Source organism: Urocitellus parryii, chromosome 3 (assembly GCF_045843805.1).
Source record: "Urocitellus parryii isolate mUroPar1 chromosome 3, mUroPar1.hap1, whole genome shotgun sequence".
In the NCBI taxonomy this organism is placed as follows: domain Eukaryota; kingdom Metazoa; phylum Chordata; class Mammalia; order Rodentia; family Sciuridae; genus Urocitellus; species Urocitellus parryii.
This window is the reverse complement of record NC_135533.1, coordinates 42009465-42028496: the sequence shown is the minus strand read 5'-3', so window position 1 is coordinate 42028496 and position 19032 is coordinate 42009465. Positions and strand designations below refer to the sequence as shown.

Genomic DNA, 19032 nt, shown 5'->3' with positions numbered 1-19032 from the left:
TGTTGATGAATGAAGGAAGGAGGAAGTCTAGTTCAATGCCTGCTCCTTTAATCCCAAGGTCAGGTTCTCCAAACCTTCCTCAAGGGGCTAAAAGTGCAACTGAGCCTCTCTAAACTCAGTCCTTTCATCTTCACTCCCAAACCTTTGTACCTAGAGATCAGAGCTGTAAATTCTCAGAGGTGCAGAGATTGAGGGAACTCTATAGTGGACACAAGACAAAGGTCCTTTGGCAGGGAAATTCTACTGAACCTTTAGCTGAATTCAGATATGTACAAAAACAAATTTAGACCACCAATATGTGACACTGGTGTAATACCACAGAGAATTCTGGGTCTCCCTGAAAGAAGACTATCAGGCTACACCAGCAGTAACAGAGAGAAGGTCTGTGGTTGTCTCTTTGTCATGTTTTGATGTGCATTGGCTCCCTTCCTCTTCTCTGCAGGTGGCCCTCTTCTGCCTGTGTTACCTATTCACGTCTCCAAGGTGCAGGCTGAAAGTAGACAGGAGGAAGCAGCTGATTGTTCTTAGCAATGATGATAGAGGTTTGGTGAGTAAGGAATTGGAAAGGTTAGGAAAGCCTTTTTAAAAAGATAACTTTTGAATTTTATTCCAGGTTAGAGTTACTAAATATGAATATGAAATCCTAACTAGATCTATATTTCAAAACCACAAATTAGGTTTGTTTTGTCCATATTGTTAAAGAAATTGATTTCTAAAGGTGAATGGAGTCAGGTAGGCAAAAACAATGTTTACAGAAATAACAAGTGAGCTTCAAAAAATAAGAGGCAGCAAGTGCTGAAAAAGTTGAATGCTTCATTGGTCTTGTGCTCATTGGATGAGCAACTTCTAACTTTCCAGGATCCAAAACTGCCCGTGACTCATTTTATTTGTCCAATGGTAAATATTCAACCAGGGAAATGCTTGTGCTTGACTCATGTCCTGTAACTTCTAAAGATAATGGAGCTGATACAATACAGACATTCTGCTTTGAGCAGGAGATTTTAAAATAAAACAATGTGCAAAGCTCTGGTTAACTCTGACCATGATTAGGCCTAGTGTTTTGCAAAGCAGATGATGTTGGTCTCTCCTTGCTTAAGAGCATAAATGAAGGTTTTTCTTGGATAAGACTCAAAATATATTTAAGTCCTGGAATGTTGTAGGTAAAGGGCTGTGTTCCTTGAGAATGCTTCACAAGATCTCTAATGGTATAATTCAAAAATGTGGGGATCAACAAGGTAAAAATGTAGCAGCTCTGACTTTTATTTAAATAAAAATATGTTTTGTAACTTAGCTTTTCCCGAGTTGTTAAAGAGAGTGTCACAATTTCTTAGCTTTGTACTCAGCCAATAAGTTACCTTTGCTTGAATGATTCTATTTATTTCTTTACACTGCTAGGGATTGAACTCAGGGCCTCAAACATGCTAGGCAAGTGCTCGCCATGGAACTACATCCCCAGCACTGCTCAAATGATTTTAAAATCTACCTTTTTTGGGAGACTAGAGTTCACAGACACTGAAATTAATATAATATATGCATGAGTTAATCTTAAAGGAAGAGCCATGTAATTCTTTCTGCATCAAATTAAATTATTCTTTGGCAGAGGGAAATGCTTCTTTCTCAGGCCTATTAAAACTATAAAGGCAAAAGCAAAAAGAAACAACAATGCCACAATCCACAGAAGTATATATATTTAGGTACCTCTCAGGACAATAAACTGAAACATACCTTCTGGAAAAGTAGCTCGATAGTCAACGGATTCATTTGAAACCATTTCTGCAGTTGGGCTCACACTCCGGGCACTTACAAGCCTATCCAAATGTGGAGTGTGGACTCTTGCATCATAGCGAACTAAATCACTATTGAGATCTTAAAACAGAGAGAGAGACAGGGCTTGTTAGACTTTGCTGTCACTGGTTTTGAACACTTGACCCAATGCCCAGTGCTCACAGGTGTCATGGACTGCATGTGACAGCTCACATAGATCTGTGACAAGGTTAAACTGGAATAACTCTATTTCTAAGAGAATTTCTTAAAACAAACAATAACAACAACAAAAAAATGCACCTTTTGTTTTCTTTCTCTTTTTCAGCCACAGGAAAAGCCCGAGTGATAATAAGAGTATTGCTGATATGGAGACAACACTAGAAATCAATCCTGTGAAATTCTGATCTGGTTGAACTATTACTTTCCCAAGGACAGTTGAAGTGACTGCTTGCTTCCACTAAAAATGACAAAGAAAAAAAGTCAGAATTTGTTCATGACAGATATAAAATATACCATCCAGGAAGGGTTGTGATTTTTCTGGGCCCAAAATACCACCTGGTTACTACCATTCTAGAAGTGGCATAATTGCCTTTGGAGTAATGAGATTCCTAAATTCTGTCTCAGTGTTTGAAGAATTAGGAATACTGATCCTCAAAGTACTCATATAATGCATGTAGCTGTTTGTAGTTATAACTGGGTAATAGGAATAAAAAGATAAAACAGTTTTTCATCTTGAGGAATGAAGTATGTTAGAGGAGACAACACACAAATAAATCATTAGACTATAATGTGAACTATATCATGGGAGTAAGAAGAAAAAGTAAGAAATTAATTTTTCCTTACTAGGGAGAGTGGGGTGGACGGCAGAAAGAACATCCAAAAGAGGCAAATAATCAATTTTTATAGGACAATAAAATCTTAGAATTTTTTTCTTAAAGAACTAACCTTTATTTTTTTGTTTGCCTTTTAATGTGGTGCTCAGGATCAAATGCAGTACCTTACTGGTGCTAGGCAAGCACTCTACACTGAGCTACAACCCCAGCCCCCTCAGAATATTTTTATGTCAGTTTTTTAAAATTTTGGTACTGGGGATTGAACTTAGGAGCACTTTACCACTGAGCTTTACCTTTTCAATTTTTTTTTTTTTTTTTAATTCGGAGACAAAGTCTTGCTAAGTTGCTGAGGCTAGTCCCAAACTTGTTGTGATCCTCCTGCCTCAGCCTCTGGAATCACTGGGATTATAGGCAAGGGCATTACACCTGGTTTTTATATCAGTTTTGATACAGGGAGGAAACTTTGAGTTCCCTTCTAGTTCTAACATTTTATGATTTTTGATTTATGGTTATTTTGAAATTCCAACTCTGATCTCATGATTCAGTATTCGATTTTCTAATTCTTTTGTAAGTCTTTACTTCATAACTACAGAAGACTCCAGGAATGCTTTAAAAACCACTTATTCTTGTATAAACAAAATGTGATATATATAAAATCAAATATTATTCAGTCATAACAAGTAATAAAGTATTGATACATGTTTATGTTGATGAAACTTGAAAACATGCTAAGGAAAGTGAAAGATAGATACAAATGCACAAATATTGTATAATTCCACTTACATGAAACATCTAGAATAGGCAAATTCATAGAGGCAGTAGATTAGAGGTTACCAGGGGATCAGGGAGAGAAGGGAACTTGGAGTTAGTGTTTAATGATTTCATAGCTTCTGTTTGGGATGATGAAAAAGTTTGGAAATTAGACAATGGTTACACATTATGGGTGCAATTTATGCCACTGAATTTCAAATTTAAAATGGTTAAAATGGCAAATTTTATATTATATATGTTTTACCACAATTTAAAGAAATTAATGATGTAATATAACTAATATAACAAAAAAGTGACCTGTACACTTTTAATGAGTGAATTGTATAGTATTCGAGCTATATTACAATAAAGCTGTTAAAAATAATGAAAGAATCATTTGGGTTCTAAGTTATCTGATTTAGCTATCTGCATGACAGAAGTTACATAAAATAGTTTATCTTTGGTTCAGTGCATATGACTTCTTATATTTATGGAGGTCCATATATTTGTGATCACTGTGGTGGGCAGTGATACATTGGCTCTGGCCTCCTGAGGTGGTGAGAGATTGGGGGAAGGACATTTAGGTGTGCCCTTATCCCCACTGAGAATTTCAGTATGTTTTAAAGGAGAGGCATTGTGGATAGAAAGAACTTTTGATATCCAGCCTCATAAGCCTGGGGAAGGAGACACTGTGACAAAAAACCCCACTATTTCTAAAATAACAACTAGGAATTGAGGCTGAGTTGATGAGCCAAAGCCAACACACAAATGAGCTTTAATGATTTATTTTAAGCCTCCGAGTGACATAATTACACTGGCATCCTTATTTACATCATGAGACGAATGCAGGAACCCCACCTCTATATTTAGCTCGCTGTTCAATTTCAGCAGGTCATTGGGGACCGTACATAAAATGGCTTCAGAACGTGAGCGTATATTCTCACAGCTCTTATTTCCAACTTTTAACACTTCACCTTTAACTGCTTCAGGGTCAATATCATTTCCCTGGAAGAAAAAAAAGAAAAAGAAAAGAGAATGTTAACCATTCACAGGTTTGCAGGAATGCTGATAATTATAGAGAAATATAGATGTATTGCAAATGCAGGCTAATTTGTTTGCAAAGGCATGTGATTTTATGATGTTCATTTTTGTGAGAATTGGGATGGAGAAGGGGAGTGTAACCATTTCAAGGCACTAATTAGGAATTACAGGACACAGCTTTTCCAACAAATCAGATTTTAGAGAAAAGGGAGAACCTTATTTTACGTTCTTATGTTGAATGGCATCTTATTCACAATAATCTTATTATTATTTTCAGGGGGTATCAATATTTGACAAAAAAGAAGCCACATAGAGATTCAGTTGCTGCTCTGCCTCACACTACCTAATGCAATGATTCTCAACCTTGGCTTCACTTTTAGAAGCACACTTAGCGCTTGAAAAAATATTGATACCCAGGTCCCATCTCCAGAGAACTGATGTAATTGCCCTGCACCAAAAATTCCTTTTCTGAGTTGGGCAGTTTCTTATTTTTCTTACGCACTTGAATCCAATGCATAAATGAATTCATTTTCAAAGAAATTTCTCTAAGATGCCACATGACCTTCATTATGATTTGAGAGCACAATTACATTAGTTTGAACAATTATATTGTTACATGAGGATTTTTCAAAATTACTCAATTTGACATATTTAGTTTACTAAAGTTACCATCAGGAATTTTTAAAGCATCAACATTTTGTTGAAGACATCAATCATTAGCCTTGGGAAAGAAATGTAAACATGAATACGATTTCTCATATCAAGACTTAATGAGTACAGTTATTTATTAAAGAAGTCATTACTTTAAGGAGAGATGTATCAAAACCTATTATAATTTTTCTCATAGACAAAAACCAGCAAGTAGTAACTATAGCCCTGCTACTTTGTTTATATAGTCTATAATAGTTGGTGAACTGCTTTTATATACAATGTCTCACTAGATCTCAACAGATTAATAAGTCAGATATTATTCTAGGAAAAGGATCTGGAAGGTATTTCTTTATAATATGCAGCTGAAATAGGATAAAAAAGTGAACATAGACAAACACTATCCTTATGCTATTCCTAGAGGCAGTATGAGCAATCCATTGATCCAGGTCAGCCACACAGGGCAATTCAACATAGAAACACATAAATCTAATAGGTCATTTTGGGGCTTCAAATGACAACTTGTTGGTTAGGTCTGAGGAGGGCCAAGGCCCTTACTCACATATTGGAGAGAATTCAGAGAATGACAGAGAAAAAGATTAAAGAGCTGGAAGGCTTGATTTATGAGAGAAGGACTAAAATGCTTGCTTAGATAATAAGTAAGGTTGGGGGAAGGGATGAACTCACTGCACTTCCATCTCCAAGGCTCATTCTTTTAGGCTAGGAGCTCCTTGGATGTTAAAGGCAAAATGAGAGCAGAGCATACAGCTGAACAATGAATCCCTTTTCACACACCAAGGAATAAATGATGAGCAATGAGTTACATGAAAAATTACCATCAGCTTTGTGTATGTGATTGTCATAAAAGCTGAAAAGTCCAGATATCACAGCAGTGATACTGACACTCCATGCCTATAAGGGAGGAGCTGATTTCCAACCAGGAAAAGTTAAAAAAAATAGGTACAGGCTACTTTTTGTCATTTAAAGTAAACATAGCATTATTGAGCTATTAAAAAATGTGTATGTTTAGGACTCTTATTATTTGCTTTTTACTATTTATCATTGACTATCAACTATTATTAAAAAGATAACACATTTACAAAATCATCTCAGTTCTTTAGTCACTGAAATGATAAAATATGGGCTTTTAAATAAAGCAACAGAAGAGGAACTTTCTGATCTTTAATCCCATATGCATATAGAACAATGAAGAGTTAAAATTATCTCATTCTATCCTGCAAAGACATCCTCATCTAGGTATTATTGTAATTCCTGCATTACATACAGACAACTGAGTTTCAAGAAAAGACTAGGTCACAAAGGACATCAAATTCTATGGGATACAAAATCTGCTTACCGTCTACCATGTGTTAGACCCAGGTCTCCCCACTAAGAATATAAAGATGAATAGAGTTTCATTGTAATGGTAAATGGGTGCATTTCTAAAACGAATACCAATGGTTCCCAATGTGTCACATTAGGATACACTTTGCCTTTTCCCTTTCCTACTCTGGCCAGGTGAGATTCTTTTTCTTTTTGGTACTGGGGATTGAACCTAGGGGTACTTTGCCACTGAGCTAATGACCAGCCCTTGCTACTTTTTTTTTTTTTTTTTTTAATTTTGAGACATGGTCTTCCTAAGTTGCTCAGGGCCTTGCTAAGTTGCTGAATCTGGTCTTGAACTTGCTATCTTACTGCCTCAGCCTCCAGAGTGCTGAGATTACAGGTGTGCATCACCCCACCTGGCCGAGACATAATGTTTCTACTCTATTCAGGCCTGGGGATGCTACATGTCTGAGATGGCAACAGAATAGAGCAAATAGGAGTGGAAATGAGTAAGAGTTGAAAAATTGCAATATAATAGAAGGGATCCTGCATGTTTTCGCATCCAGTTGGTAGTGATGAGTTTGAGTCAGTGAAAGCAGTAAGGTGCACGTTGGTAGCAGCACGCAAACAGGAACAGTTCAGTTCAGGGAGGTCGCCAGCCGGAAATCAGTGACTGGGTGGTGGGGTGAATGAGATAAACACTTTACTTGGGGGTGTAAGTACCTCGCTTAGAATCCAGGCACAGAACCTTCACAGAAAGTTTTCAAACTGAGTTCAGCAAGATTTTAACAGGTAACTGAAGGAAAAAGTTTCCTGTAGCTTTGAGACTAACCAAAACTAAGCTGGTTTCTTCAATGGTTACTGGGGATCTTTACTACTTCTGTACTTGGGGAACCACTGTGGAACCACAGGTGCTTGTCTGTGTGTCCTGGGTTACATGTTTTCACAGAATACCTACTGTATGCAGCCCAGGAGAACACTATTGAAGAGTAAGATATCAGTGCCATAAAATAAAATGTTGATGCTGAATCCAATGACCTGAGAAAGAAAAACCACTCCCTTCCACCTAGTCTGGAGTGAGAACTGGCCTCAGGGTAGTTGTGAGTGGGGTTGGCCTACAGTTGTAGGTAAATTAGTGGTGGAAGGAAGAATACGACCTCTGGTTGGAGTGGGCTGGTTCAGAATGATGGTCTCATCTAGGCCTTTTTCATGCTTAGTAATTGATGACTGGCCTCCACCTGAGCTCTCAACATTTGTTCTTGTGTTCACTGTGTCATAATTGAGTCCCTATTCCCTGTCTCAGCTCATCTTCCTGCTCCCCTTTTCTGTTTGAGCTGAGTTTTCCAGATTGGTCTTTTGAAGCATGTCTATTACCATATATCTCTATATGCACTAGAATAGGATAAAACTCCTGGGCAGTGTCAGGCCCTCCTCATTCCATGTACTTTTCTAGTGACTACTTTCCAGGAAATATGTCCATGCACAAAAAGTCACATAATAAGACAAATAGGGAAAATATAAGGTTTCTTTAAACATAATCATATTTAGATGTTTGTAAAAAGTTTAGAGCTATTTCACTTAAAGAACTGTAGAGATATCTACATAGCATATGATAGGAACATTTTTCTTTTATGAAGGGTATTTTATTTATTTTGGCATACATTTAATGAAGATTAATATGAGAAGCTTTGCAATTTAGTTAATTTGCTGGAATTTGGATTCAAGAATCTGGAATGTGAGCCCTAGTGCTGTTATTTTCTCCCTGGGTGACCCTAAGATAAGTAAACTAATCTCTCTAAACCTGTTTTTCTAACTAAAAATGGGGATAACCATTACTGACCTCCAAACCTCATAGGTCCATGTAAAGTTCAAATGAAATAATATATGTCAAAGTATTGGATTCATTGTAAATTTCCTCCTAAGTGTGAGTTGCTGTTGATAGGGGCACTGTGTTCTACCATGTGTTCGGTCCACAACTGGCTTCATGGACTTGAAGACTTGTTCATGAACTCTCTCCTACATCCATGGGGCTTCTAATTCATTCTGAGCAGTGACTGATCTTTGGGACCTATTGTGTTCTCTTGCTTCAAACTTGGCTGCCCTTTAGCACACTGTTTGTCACTGGGTTAACTGTTCACTGAGGCAACTCTTAAAACTAGGACTGGAAACTTCCATAATCCCTTCTTTAGCCAAAGGATTCCTTCAGGAATGTTTGGTTAAGGACCATGAGCTCTTCCTGGAAGTAAAGAATAAATCTCACTTCAAATACATTGTTGTCTCCACAGTACTTTCACTGGTGAAAGACAAACACGCTTTTGACTCATGGTTTGAATGGTAATTGAACAAGCCCAATATGAAATAAAATGGTCACCTTTCTTTTTTCATTTTTTTAAAAATATTTATTTATTTGTTTATTTTAGTTGTAGATGGACACAATACTTTTACTTTATTTATTTTTATGTGGTGCTGAGGATTGAACCCAGGGCCTTACATGTCTATGGCTGAGCCATAACCCCAGCCCAAGGTGGCCTTTCTTTTGATAAAAGCACACTGTTGCTTTTCCAGAAAAAGCCTTCTCTTTTTATGCTTCATTTCCTTTTGTTTCAAGAAAGGGTTAAATCACTGTCATAATAAATGCATAACATTCCTTAGATTTCTTCTTATACTTAAGGAAAATGGAATAAGGAATTGAATCATGATACCAAAACCATTGCTCCTGGCCCCACTGTTACTGCTCTGTGACATGGCAGGGGGCTATACACTTGTTAGAGAAAAAGAGTAAATCTTTATATAGCCAAGAAAAGGAAGTGCTTTGTGCTTGTCTCCAGAAACCCCTTGGGCTATGTTAGAAATACCACTAATAGGATGAGGATGATGTCAAATCACGTTTTTCTTGGTCCAACAATTTTGAAGGATGTTGAATAATGGGTATTTACTTTATCGAAAAAGAAGTTTTCTCTTCTGCACAACACTGTGCTTGGAAGTGTAGATAAAGAATGATTTATCTCTCATCTGTCCATCATAGATACAGAAACAGAAAATAGAGTTTCTTTGGGCGTAAAACTCTTTGCACATAAACCTTTGTTTTCATCAAGAAAACCAAATGGAATCTTTCAAACAGCAAACACAGTAATTGTTGAAAGCAAAAGGTCACACTAGATTAGTTTTATTGAAAAAAAAAGTGATAAAAGCTCTTTCTTCTTTTCTAAAACTAATTAAAGAAGCAGATGAAAGAACTCTGCTGTGGTAAACGTGCTGTTCATTGAAGCAGGCTTCCATTTAATTTCATGCTGGGACTGCTTAATTATTGTGCAAAACACAATTGTGGGGTTAGTAAACTTGTATGAGTGTAGTGTGTGCACAAGTTAGTCGACAGATAATTTTGATAGAAAAATCTGGTGGAAAAATCAGGAAAATTTCAGTAGAGACATTGGTTAGATGGAGATGACCTATGATAAACTATTTTATTGTTAAATAAGGATGCTCCTGTTGCTCTATGTTCATTCATATTTGCATGCAGATAATCTTTCACAAAAAATTTCTGAATGTGTACAACAATACATTGCAGGATGAATATGTTGCTGTTTTTAATGACTAGGGCTATGGATAATTAAAGTCCTAATCATTTTGTCTATTTTATTATTACATGAAGTAAAAATGACTGAAGTGACATGACAGAGTTATATTCTAGTCTTTGTTCTACTGTTTCATCACTTGTCAAACCACTTAACCGCTCTGGACTTCAGTGTTCTTTATTTGCAACAGCCTGGCTTAGAAAGATGATCTGTTATTTATCTCTATTAAATTATATTTAGAAGCTAACATATTCCTAAGATGGGAGAAATCCAGTTTCATTTATAAATCAGCTTAGAGGTGACAACGCCCAGATAGAAAGTTCCACGTATTATAAGAAAATACAGAATTGCAATTTTGCATTTACTTTCATGGTCCTTACTTTGTATCTTACAATGAGCATATTCAGTTGAAATAAGAAAAGCATAGCACCATCAGGACAATGAATTACAGGAAACCTATTTAAATACATTTGTGTTCTGCATTTGCTACTTTTAAACATACACCAAGGAAGGGTTTTAAAATACTTCATTAAAAAGCCATCCACAATTAAACTTATCTTTTAGTCTTATGTCAAAAAATTGGTTATTCAGAGCTTAGGCATTTGCTGATGTATCATAATATACAATGACCAAGTATAATTATTCTATTCACATAGATATAAAGTTCAAGTTGATGACTTCAGAGAGCATTTAAAACAATTCTTACCTTAATTTCTAGTACATTTTCATTACCCATTGAGATCACCACTGGCTTTTCAAAAGGCTTAAACACAGGATTATGTACATAAGTGAGATCAAAGTATTTGGAAAGGATCCCGTCTAACACGAACAAGGCTTTGGTCTTCAGTGGGAGTTGCAGATTCAGCTGTTGCAGTGAGGGAGTTGTGCAGCAAATTATCTCTGAATTTGAGCGATGCTGACATGCCTATAGGAAGACAAAATACCCACTGTCAACAGGACAGAGTATGACAAAATCCATAGTAACTTTCACATTTCACAACTTCAACTGAAAATACACAATTGTCAAAAAATATATATGCATTTAATTTCCTAATGTTCAAGAACACAATTCTAGAAACTTGGAAGATGCAAAATTTTTCAAACAATCCAGTCTTCGGAGGAACACAGCTTCACTGGCCCAGAAAAAGCTATGTTGATCTATCTGCAACTAGCCCTCACTCCATCATTTTATTTTCCTTAAGAAGACAGGACAGTGACCTGGAGAGACTGCCTTCTGGTCTTGTGAAGTAGCTATGGATGAGTGGAAGCTGGACTTTGGGGTTAGAAATCCTTGGTCTAGATCCTAGCTTTAACTCAAGCTGTGAGAACAGAGGCAAAGCCCTTCCTTAGAAACTCAGTTTCCTTATTTAGGAATTAATTTTAAAAAGTGATTCACAATGCAGGACATTGTATGGCAAAGTGCTTCACAAATTACCAAGCATCGTATGGTTAAGATGTAAGTAAATACATAGTTAGATAATGTTGATAGTGTTTTAAGCTATTAACCATTGAGTTCTAGGTTCTGTGTAGAATGTTTTATAAGGCTGATCTCATTTAATTCTCTGATAATCCTGAAGATACGTGCTATGAGCATCCAGTTTACAGATGAAGAAACTGAGCTTGGCAGAGTTCATTAGATCAGGTCACAGCTCTAAGCGACAGAGTAGAGTGCATATATCTCAGGCCATTACAGGTGACACTCACTGTTGTAGCGCCCATGTTTTGCTTGGTGTTTATTATATATTCTACATTGGTACATCTTTTCCTATGCTCTCTATTTTAAAAAGGCTCAGCTATTATTATTTCATGGGCTTTCATCTCTCATTTCAAATCTTCCCCTTTGAAATTCTGATTTATGGAATTTTGGAAAATGTAGTTTCCTCTTGATTGTACTTAGACTAAAGCCAGCAATACAAAATGGTACATTTAAGGTTAAACAGTTGTGATTTTTTCCCCCCAAGGAAAAGACAAACAAGCAACAACATCCCTTAGATTTCCTTTTCTTTGACAAGTATAGTTGGAGATAAAACAATTACTTATGCCACAATAGAAAAAGGCCTCAGGATATTCATAAAAAGCACAAACAGAATTCAGTGCTTGATATGTTGTTTTAAAAATAATTTAAACATTTAGTCTATATTTAAAAATATGTGTTGTAAGCAGATAAAACAGTGATATGATATGAACTAAAACCGATATAATTTAGTTTTATCTCAAATTAATGCTGTAATGCTAAAAAGTATTCCTACCATCTTGAAAAGTGAAAATGAACAATTTTATTATCATCACAATGATTTTCCATATAACAACAATAATTCAAAGCTACACAATAACCAGCAGGCTTCTGGGATATAATGTGCATTAACAAATTAATATATCTTTTGTTAAGAAGATCATTATTATTATAATGATTTGTGTGTGGTGCTGGAGATTGAATCCAAGCCACCTGCATGCCAGACAAGTGCTCTACCACTAAGTTACACCCCTAGCTTTGAGAAGGCAATTATTTTCATTTTAAAAGATTTGAATTTATTGGATTAAAGTTATTGTAGCTGGAGATATATACAAATCAGACTTGACCATGAGTGTTTATTTGTTAAATAATAAATGTTCTATTGTAACAACCTGTTTGTGGCTTAAGCAGCGAAAGTTTACATTTCCAGATGTGTTAACAGATAAGATTTTTATCTTCTATCATTGCCTAGCTCTTCCCTGGGATATGCATCTCTGATACCATGAAAGTTTACAGTAATTATTTGATTACATACAAATGAATGAAGCTAAGAGCTGTTCTATCTGTCATCTTAATGCTGGTGAGGGAAATCAAAGCTAATTTAGTTATTATTTTAATAATGTATATTTGTTATCAATTAGATAAATTAATAATTTCTTGGATTTCTACTTTAAAAAGTCACATGCCAACACCAAAGAGGGTTACTGCTGTTCTTATTTGGTTAATGAAATATTGTTATCTTAGTCATGGAGAACTGATGTCTTCCAAATTAATAGCAGTGGTATTCTAACATTGTTTGTGGCCATGTGTGGGGATTGTCTTCAAAGCCTTTTACTTCATGCGGTGACTCCCTGGAGTACAATCTCTCAGGAATATGATAAAAATCTAATAATACCCTTTAGAGGTGATGCAATGTGGCTGATTGAGAAGGTCAAGAAAAATTTCATTTGAGATGACCCTATTGTTTGGTGATTTAGCTTGACATTTTTAGCCCCAAATTGGTTTTTGTAATTAAAGAACATGGTGGGTTTAGGCTTCAAGAAATATTGGATGAGAAATCTCAAAGAAAGTGCTGTAATTCAATCCATCACTTGCCCTGTCCAGACCCTGTTGAACGGGAGCACTTAGAACTTTCATTCTATGTTGAGTGCACAAGTCCAACTAGATTAGAAAAACACATCAACACAAAGTATGGGGCCACTGGAAATAACTCCAACCTTCCTAAATTCTAAATAAAAATGACCATTTTAAGGTGACCTACTGAAATTAATGGGCCAGTCACTTTTAAGGAGGTATTCAGTTAAATTCTGATTGATCTTGCAAATAAATAAGGAAAGATGGAGAAAAGATAAATAATATCCACACTCTAGGAGATAACTAGTTTAATGCTCTCTCATTACTTGATAATGTATTAACAAAGGGGCAGGAAGAATGATAAGAAGAATGGAAGGTTAAGAAAATATTGTAGTCTGCTGCTTCAGAAAGATGCTGTAGCAAGGTCAAAGGCTTTATCCAAGGGTTTTATCAGGACAAAAGGGTCAATAGTCTATGATGCACTAGGGAGCTGGAGGAATGCTGAGATTTCTATATTCACTGACTGTCTTTAAAAACACTGCAACACTGTCTCCAGTTGGTAATCTTCATTTGCTTCTAAACAGTGTGTGTGTGTGTGTGTGTGTGTGTGTGTGTGTACACTTTTACAATGTCAGCCCAATTAATTTAGAAGACATCAGTTCTCTACAACTAAGATAACAATATTTTATTAACCAAATCATTTTGGTTGTTGAATAAAAAAATACAATTTCATCTATGCTGTAGGAAAGTAACTAGCAAACACTAAAGGCAAAACTGAAAGGTCCCACCTGTCCTGAAAGCCAGGTGGTAGAGCCGAGATGCAGAATTCTGAGTGGAACCATCATTCCAAGGACTTACCACTGTATAGTTCCTTCCTGCTTCATGCACATTTATTACCAGTCTTGGGACGCTAACTGAATTCAGATTTTTTCCAACTCCTATTATTGTGCTCCCACCACTGGCAAAATAAAATAGAAAAATGGTAATATTGAGAGGTTCTTTCCACCAAGCATTTTAAGAGAGAGGTTCAATTTTTATCAAAAGCTGTGATTACATGTCAGAGGAACCGCCAAAATCAAATGGAAGTTTGGGGGGTGTGTAACTCTTTTTTGGAAATAACTTATTTAACTTGAAAATATGAGTTCAAGTTCATATTTCATAAGCCAAAAAATGCTGAAAACTGGATTTTTATTTACAAAATACACAATAGAAAATTTTTTTTCTTTGAAAAAAATACAAAGAAAAACATATGTAACTATCATTGCTAGACTGATAGAAATAGCGGAAATAGGGCAAATTGAACAGAGTCCAACGAGATACTGATTCAAAGGGAGCCTGGTATGGGGAAAAGCTGTGCAAAGCAGGACTCACAAAAAATACACTGAAGAGTGAAAAAAATGATTTTTTTTTCTTGCACTGTGATTAGTATAGAATTGATGCATGTGTAATATACGTGCTTACATACTATGATGTCACATTAAACTGTTTTTATGGTAATTTGTTTAAAATATAATAAAATAGGATGAAATCTTCCAGGCATAAACTAGCATTGATATAGTAAAAAATACTCAAAACTTAAATGTAGTTTTTTTTTTTTTTCTACTGAATCGGAAATTCAGCCTTGAAAGAAAAATGCCAGCGATAAAACTGCAACTTTTCTTGACTCTTCTATACAGCCAAATAATCCCTATGTTCATTGCTTTCTTACACTGCCAGAAGTTTTTACTTACCTAATAAAGGATTTGGTTGGTTGAATTTCAGAGACAACAGGGTCTTCCCGGTAACTGAAGCTGCTGGTCTCTCGGTTGGCTAAGTCAATTTTCAACTTCACCGGAAACTCAGCTGAAATGGTTTGGGCTGGGGTATAACATTCGAGAATACTATTTGACACACTGAACGACAACAAAAAATAATAAAATAAAATAAGAAAATGAACCTTAGCTATTAGAGATACACATAATTTAGAATTATAAAGGATCCATAAATCAAAGGGTATAACTCAATGGCTCCTAAATGGGAATTTCCTGCAGTGATCTAGAAAAAAAAGCCTTTTCTAGTGTAGGCTGTTTACATTTGACTAGAGCCCAAACTTAGCCTTGTTGTTGAAAGGCCATCCTTGACTTCAAAACATTTGGCATTTTCAGCAACCTTTAAAGTACTTTCGTCACTTGAAGGAACTCATCTCTTTCAACTCCAAGAAGCAGAAATGTAACCTCCTTCCAAATCCAATCTCCCCCATTTCTCTCCAAACAGACTTATTCTAATTTTAAATCTCACTAGAACAGTTTAATCTGTTGTCAATTACCAGAACCTCAAGCTCATAATAAAGCTTCAATATTGAGATATAACAAAAAAGAGGATGAATGGGAAGACAAAATTCAAAAGTGGGATTAATAAATAAAAAGGGAAAGGTAGAAAATTCAGCAAAAGAGTAGATGGATTTGGGAAGGAGAGAGTCTTGTTAGCAAGAGAGTAAATAATAAACATCTTGATTTTTCTCCACACAAAAAGACACAAACTTGGCTTGATTTGTTAAGTAAAGATAGTAATCTAACTTGGCAGATGCAACAAAAAAGAAATTCACAACACCTTTTTAAAGTACATGTTTTTCCACCAATTGAAATGTGTCTAGAATTCCCACTGTTTAGATACTTTCCAGTTAAAGTAAGTAAAGTGCCTCCAGCCTTGGGACCATAACTTGGAGAAATACTGGTTATTATAGGATCCTGAACAGAAGACAAAAACAAAACAAAGTAACTTTTTAGTTTTATAATTATAAATAGATTAAGTAAAAATCACTCATCCCAGTTCATGAGAAAAGAATGCTTAGACTTACTACATAAGAAAATGTACTATATTGTGCTGTGCCCCGGCTGTTTGAAATAGTTATGGACAGATTGAAATTTTCATTCATAGCAGGACCAACTGTGCATTTTAGCCTGAAAAATAAGCAAAGTTTAATATGTTAGAAATCCACAGACATTTTCTGATTAGGTTGTCTTTTATGATGGGATATGAACTCCACAATGAGCTAACTCACTCTGCATAGCAAGCAGTTTCATTAAGCATTAGGACTGAAAACTGTATAATCTGATTTCTGTACTATTATGCTAAACTTATATTGACTATAGTATAGTATTTACACATTTAAAACAGGAAATGATAGACCTGATCAATGCAGACCTCCCCAACTTAAAAGTAAATCATAATCTAAACCTATAAAATTGTAGGGATAATGTCTGACACACTTAGGATAAAGCAATGGTATTCAGTATCATATGAAACAATGTGCAAGCTACAAATAAGCCAAACCCTCCATCAAAGTTTTTCATCAGGTACATTTCTGTAACTATACTTGTGACATGTTTATTTAAATTACTTAAATAATAGTGAAATTGTGATAGCTTTCCATAAAATTATTTCTGAATAAATAATCTTATAGTTCTGAAAAAAATTTTGTATGTTATTTGTTTTCTTAAGTAACTATAAAAGAAGATAATGATTATGTTTCAGTTTTACAAATCCTAATTTATGATGCAGTAATTAAAAGAGTTTTGGAAAACTTACACAGGAGATTTCTAGAATAAATTTGTTTTGTCATTGAGCCAGCACATATGACATTAATTGATGTTTCAGTTTCAATAAAATGAAGGAGTTTAGATCTTTTATAACTTTGGAGTAAATTCTATTTTTAGATAAAATAATCACTTGATAGAATAGGTTCGGCCATAAAGATTCAACAAATACAACTTTGGTTGTTGTTGCTACAGAACTGATAATTTCCAGATTGTTCATTATGGAATGCAGAATTTATAGAATGAAACTGATGAAATTACGTTATGTGCATGCATGAATATATAACAACAAGGCCCATTATTATGTATAATTATAATGCATCAATAAAAAAATCTTTTAAACAAAAGTACATGTAGCATTTAGTAGAATAAGCACAGATCTTGGATCTGAACAGCTGTGTTTGAAAGCCCATTTCTGACTCTCTGGAATATCCCTGCTAAGTTTCACTCTACCTCTCTGAATTCTGGGGACTTCTTTTGTGAAAATAAGTCACCATTCCCAGGACTTTGAGGATGGCTCAATGAGACACACCCCAAAAATGGTGCCGATAAATAGTGGCTTAATAAATTTTAGTTCATCCAAAAAGAGACTTAAATTTGTGATTGAGTGACTTTAATACACTACCAAGGTTTAGCAGATGAATTAAAAAAATAGGATATATACTTTGAGCATTTTACTGTTTTTTTTTTTTTTAATAAAAAATGTCTTGGAGACTGTATCTGAAGACTCTAAAGATGGAGTGTCATGCTTTCAAATCTACCCAGACAATTTCTGAAGAGGTGTTACATAAATGGTTGAAAAACTTTATGTAGACCATATCATTTTTGTCTTTACCTAATCCCCTTAAGTAAATAGGGAAAGAACAAAACAAACCTACTAAGGACGTGCAACCAAGGCCCTCATTAATTTAAGAAATGAGCTTTCTGTACATTTTTTTTCTTTTTACAAACACACTTTCAAAAACAAAACCCAACCCAGCAAGACATTTTAAGATCCTTACGTATTTTTTGTGCTCTCACTTAAGGTCAAGGTGCAGCTCTCATTTCCAAGGAGAACTTTGGTTTTTTTTAAATCAAATTTATTGTTCTTCTTGAATCCAAAGTCCCAGCCACATATGGTCAGCATTGTCCCTCCTTCAAGGGGTGCACTAGTTGGAAAAACCTGTAAGGATAACGTAGAACTTTAGAAAAAAAAATCCAATGTATTATTATTTTTCATGTGTGGAAAACAATGTATCCTTCAAGAGCATAAAATTTTCCATTCTCTCACAATCCAGTAAAGGTTGAATTTTTACTGAAGGAAAGGGTTTCAAATTCCAGAGCATCTGGAACGAACATTAAAACTACCTGATCATGCTATGAAATAAGCTATTTTCAGGAGAATCAGAGATGGAACAAAGAGCAGAGAGTCCGGGTGGGAATGGGGAGGTCTTTGGGGACACTCTGAAATTAATTAATTTCTTGGGCTTTTTTGGGCAGCAGTAGTCACTGCTTGTAACTGATTATAATTTCTTCATGGTCTCCAGATCAAAATGATCCAACCTCCTTGACAGGCCCTGTAAGCCAAGATCCAATGTATGTCTTGGTACCCAGCATTTTTTTACAGTATGAATTTCTCCTTGGCTGGGGAGGACTTTGGGGATGGCTCAATGAGACATACCCCCAAAATGGTGCTGATAAATAGGCAGTTACCCTAATATCCAACAAATTGATGGTATTCAAATCTGCCACCCATTCATTCATTATTTCTCCTATGTTCCAGGCACCCACAAATAAATAAGTGAATCTACTTCTTAAAGCCTAATAATTCACACTTTATATCATAGACTCAAGATTTTTCATTATTTTCCAAAGATGGTCACTATTTGGTGTACAGAAAATACATAATGTACTATTAAAAATTATGTGATATTCAGTACATGCAATATATTATTTCTATTGGAAGTAGAAAAAAATGCTCAGAATTGGAGAGCACCTCGAATCCATATGGTAAAATTTTTTTCTAATTCTCTCCATTGACATTATTTTACATCTTATTTTGAAGATTTTTTTTTTTCCTCATGACATGTTCAATGGTCAGTAAATAACAGGTTCACTGTATCAATACAGGCTTATTTTGGGTGTGTTAAACGTGAAATTTTAATTTATAACTAAAATGTTGGCAACTATTATATAAGACAGCATTAAGTGCTTTTAAAGTTTGTAAGACAACT

The 19032-nt window shown here is 35.2% G+C and overlaps 1 protein-coding gene across 1 annotated transcript in view; it reads right to left on the bottom strand.

Moving 5' to 3' along the window:
• Window positions 1-19032, bottom strand: part of Met (MET proto-oncogene, receptor tyrosine kinase) — a 108715-nt gene that overhangs the window by 21735 nt on the left and 67948 nt on the right. Inside the window, exons 6-14 of the mRNA XM_026410297.2 lie at window positions 17821-17981; window positions 16081-16183; window positions 15834-15970; window positions 14975-15136; window positions 14103-14202; window positions 10644-10862; window positions 4206-4352; window positions 2065-2221; window positions 1726-1866 (exon numbers count right to left, since the gene is read on the bottom strand). Coding sequence (XP_026266082.2) covers window positions 1726-1866; window positions 2065-2221; window positions 4206-4352; window positions 10644-10862; window positions 14103-14202; window positions 14975-15136; window positions 15834-15970; window positions 16081-16183; window positions 17821-17981 — 1327 coding nt within the window. The remainder of the gene's footprint in view (window positions 1-1725; window positions 1867-2064; window positions 2222-4205; window positions 4353-10643; window positions 10863-14102; window positions 14203-14974; window positions 15137-15833; window positions 15971-16080; window positions 16184-17820; window positions 17982-19032) is intronic.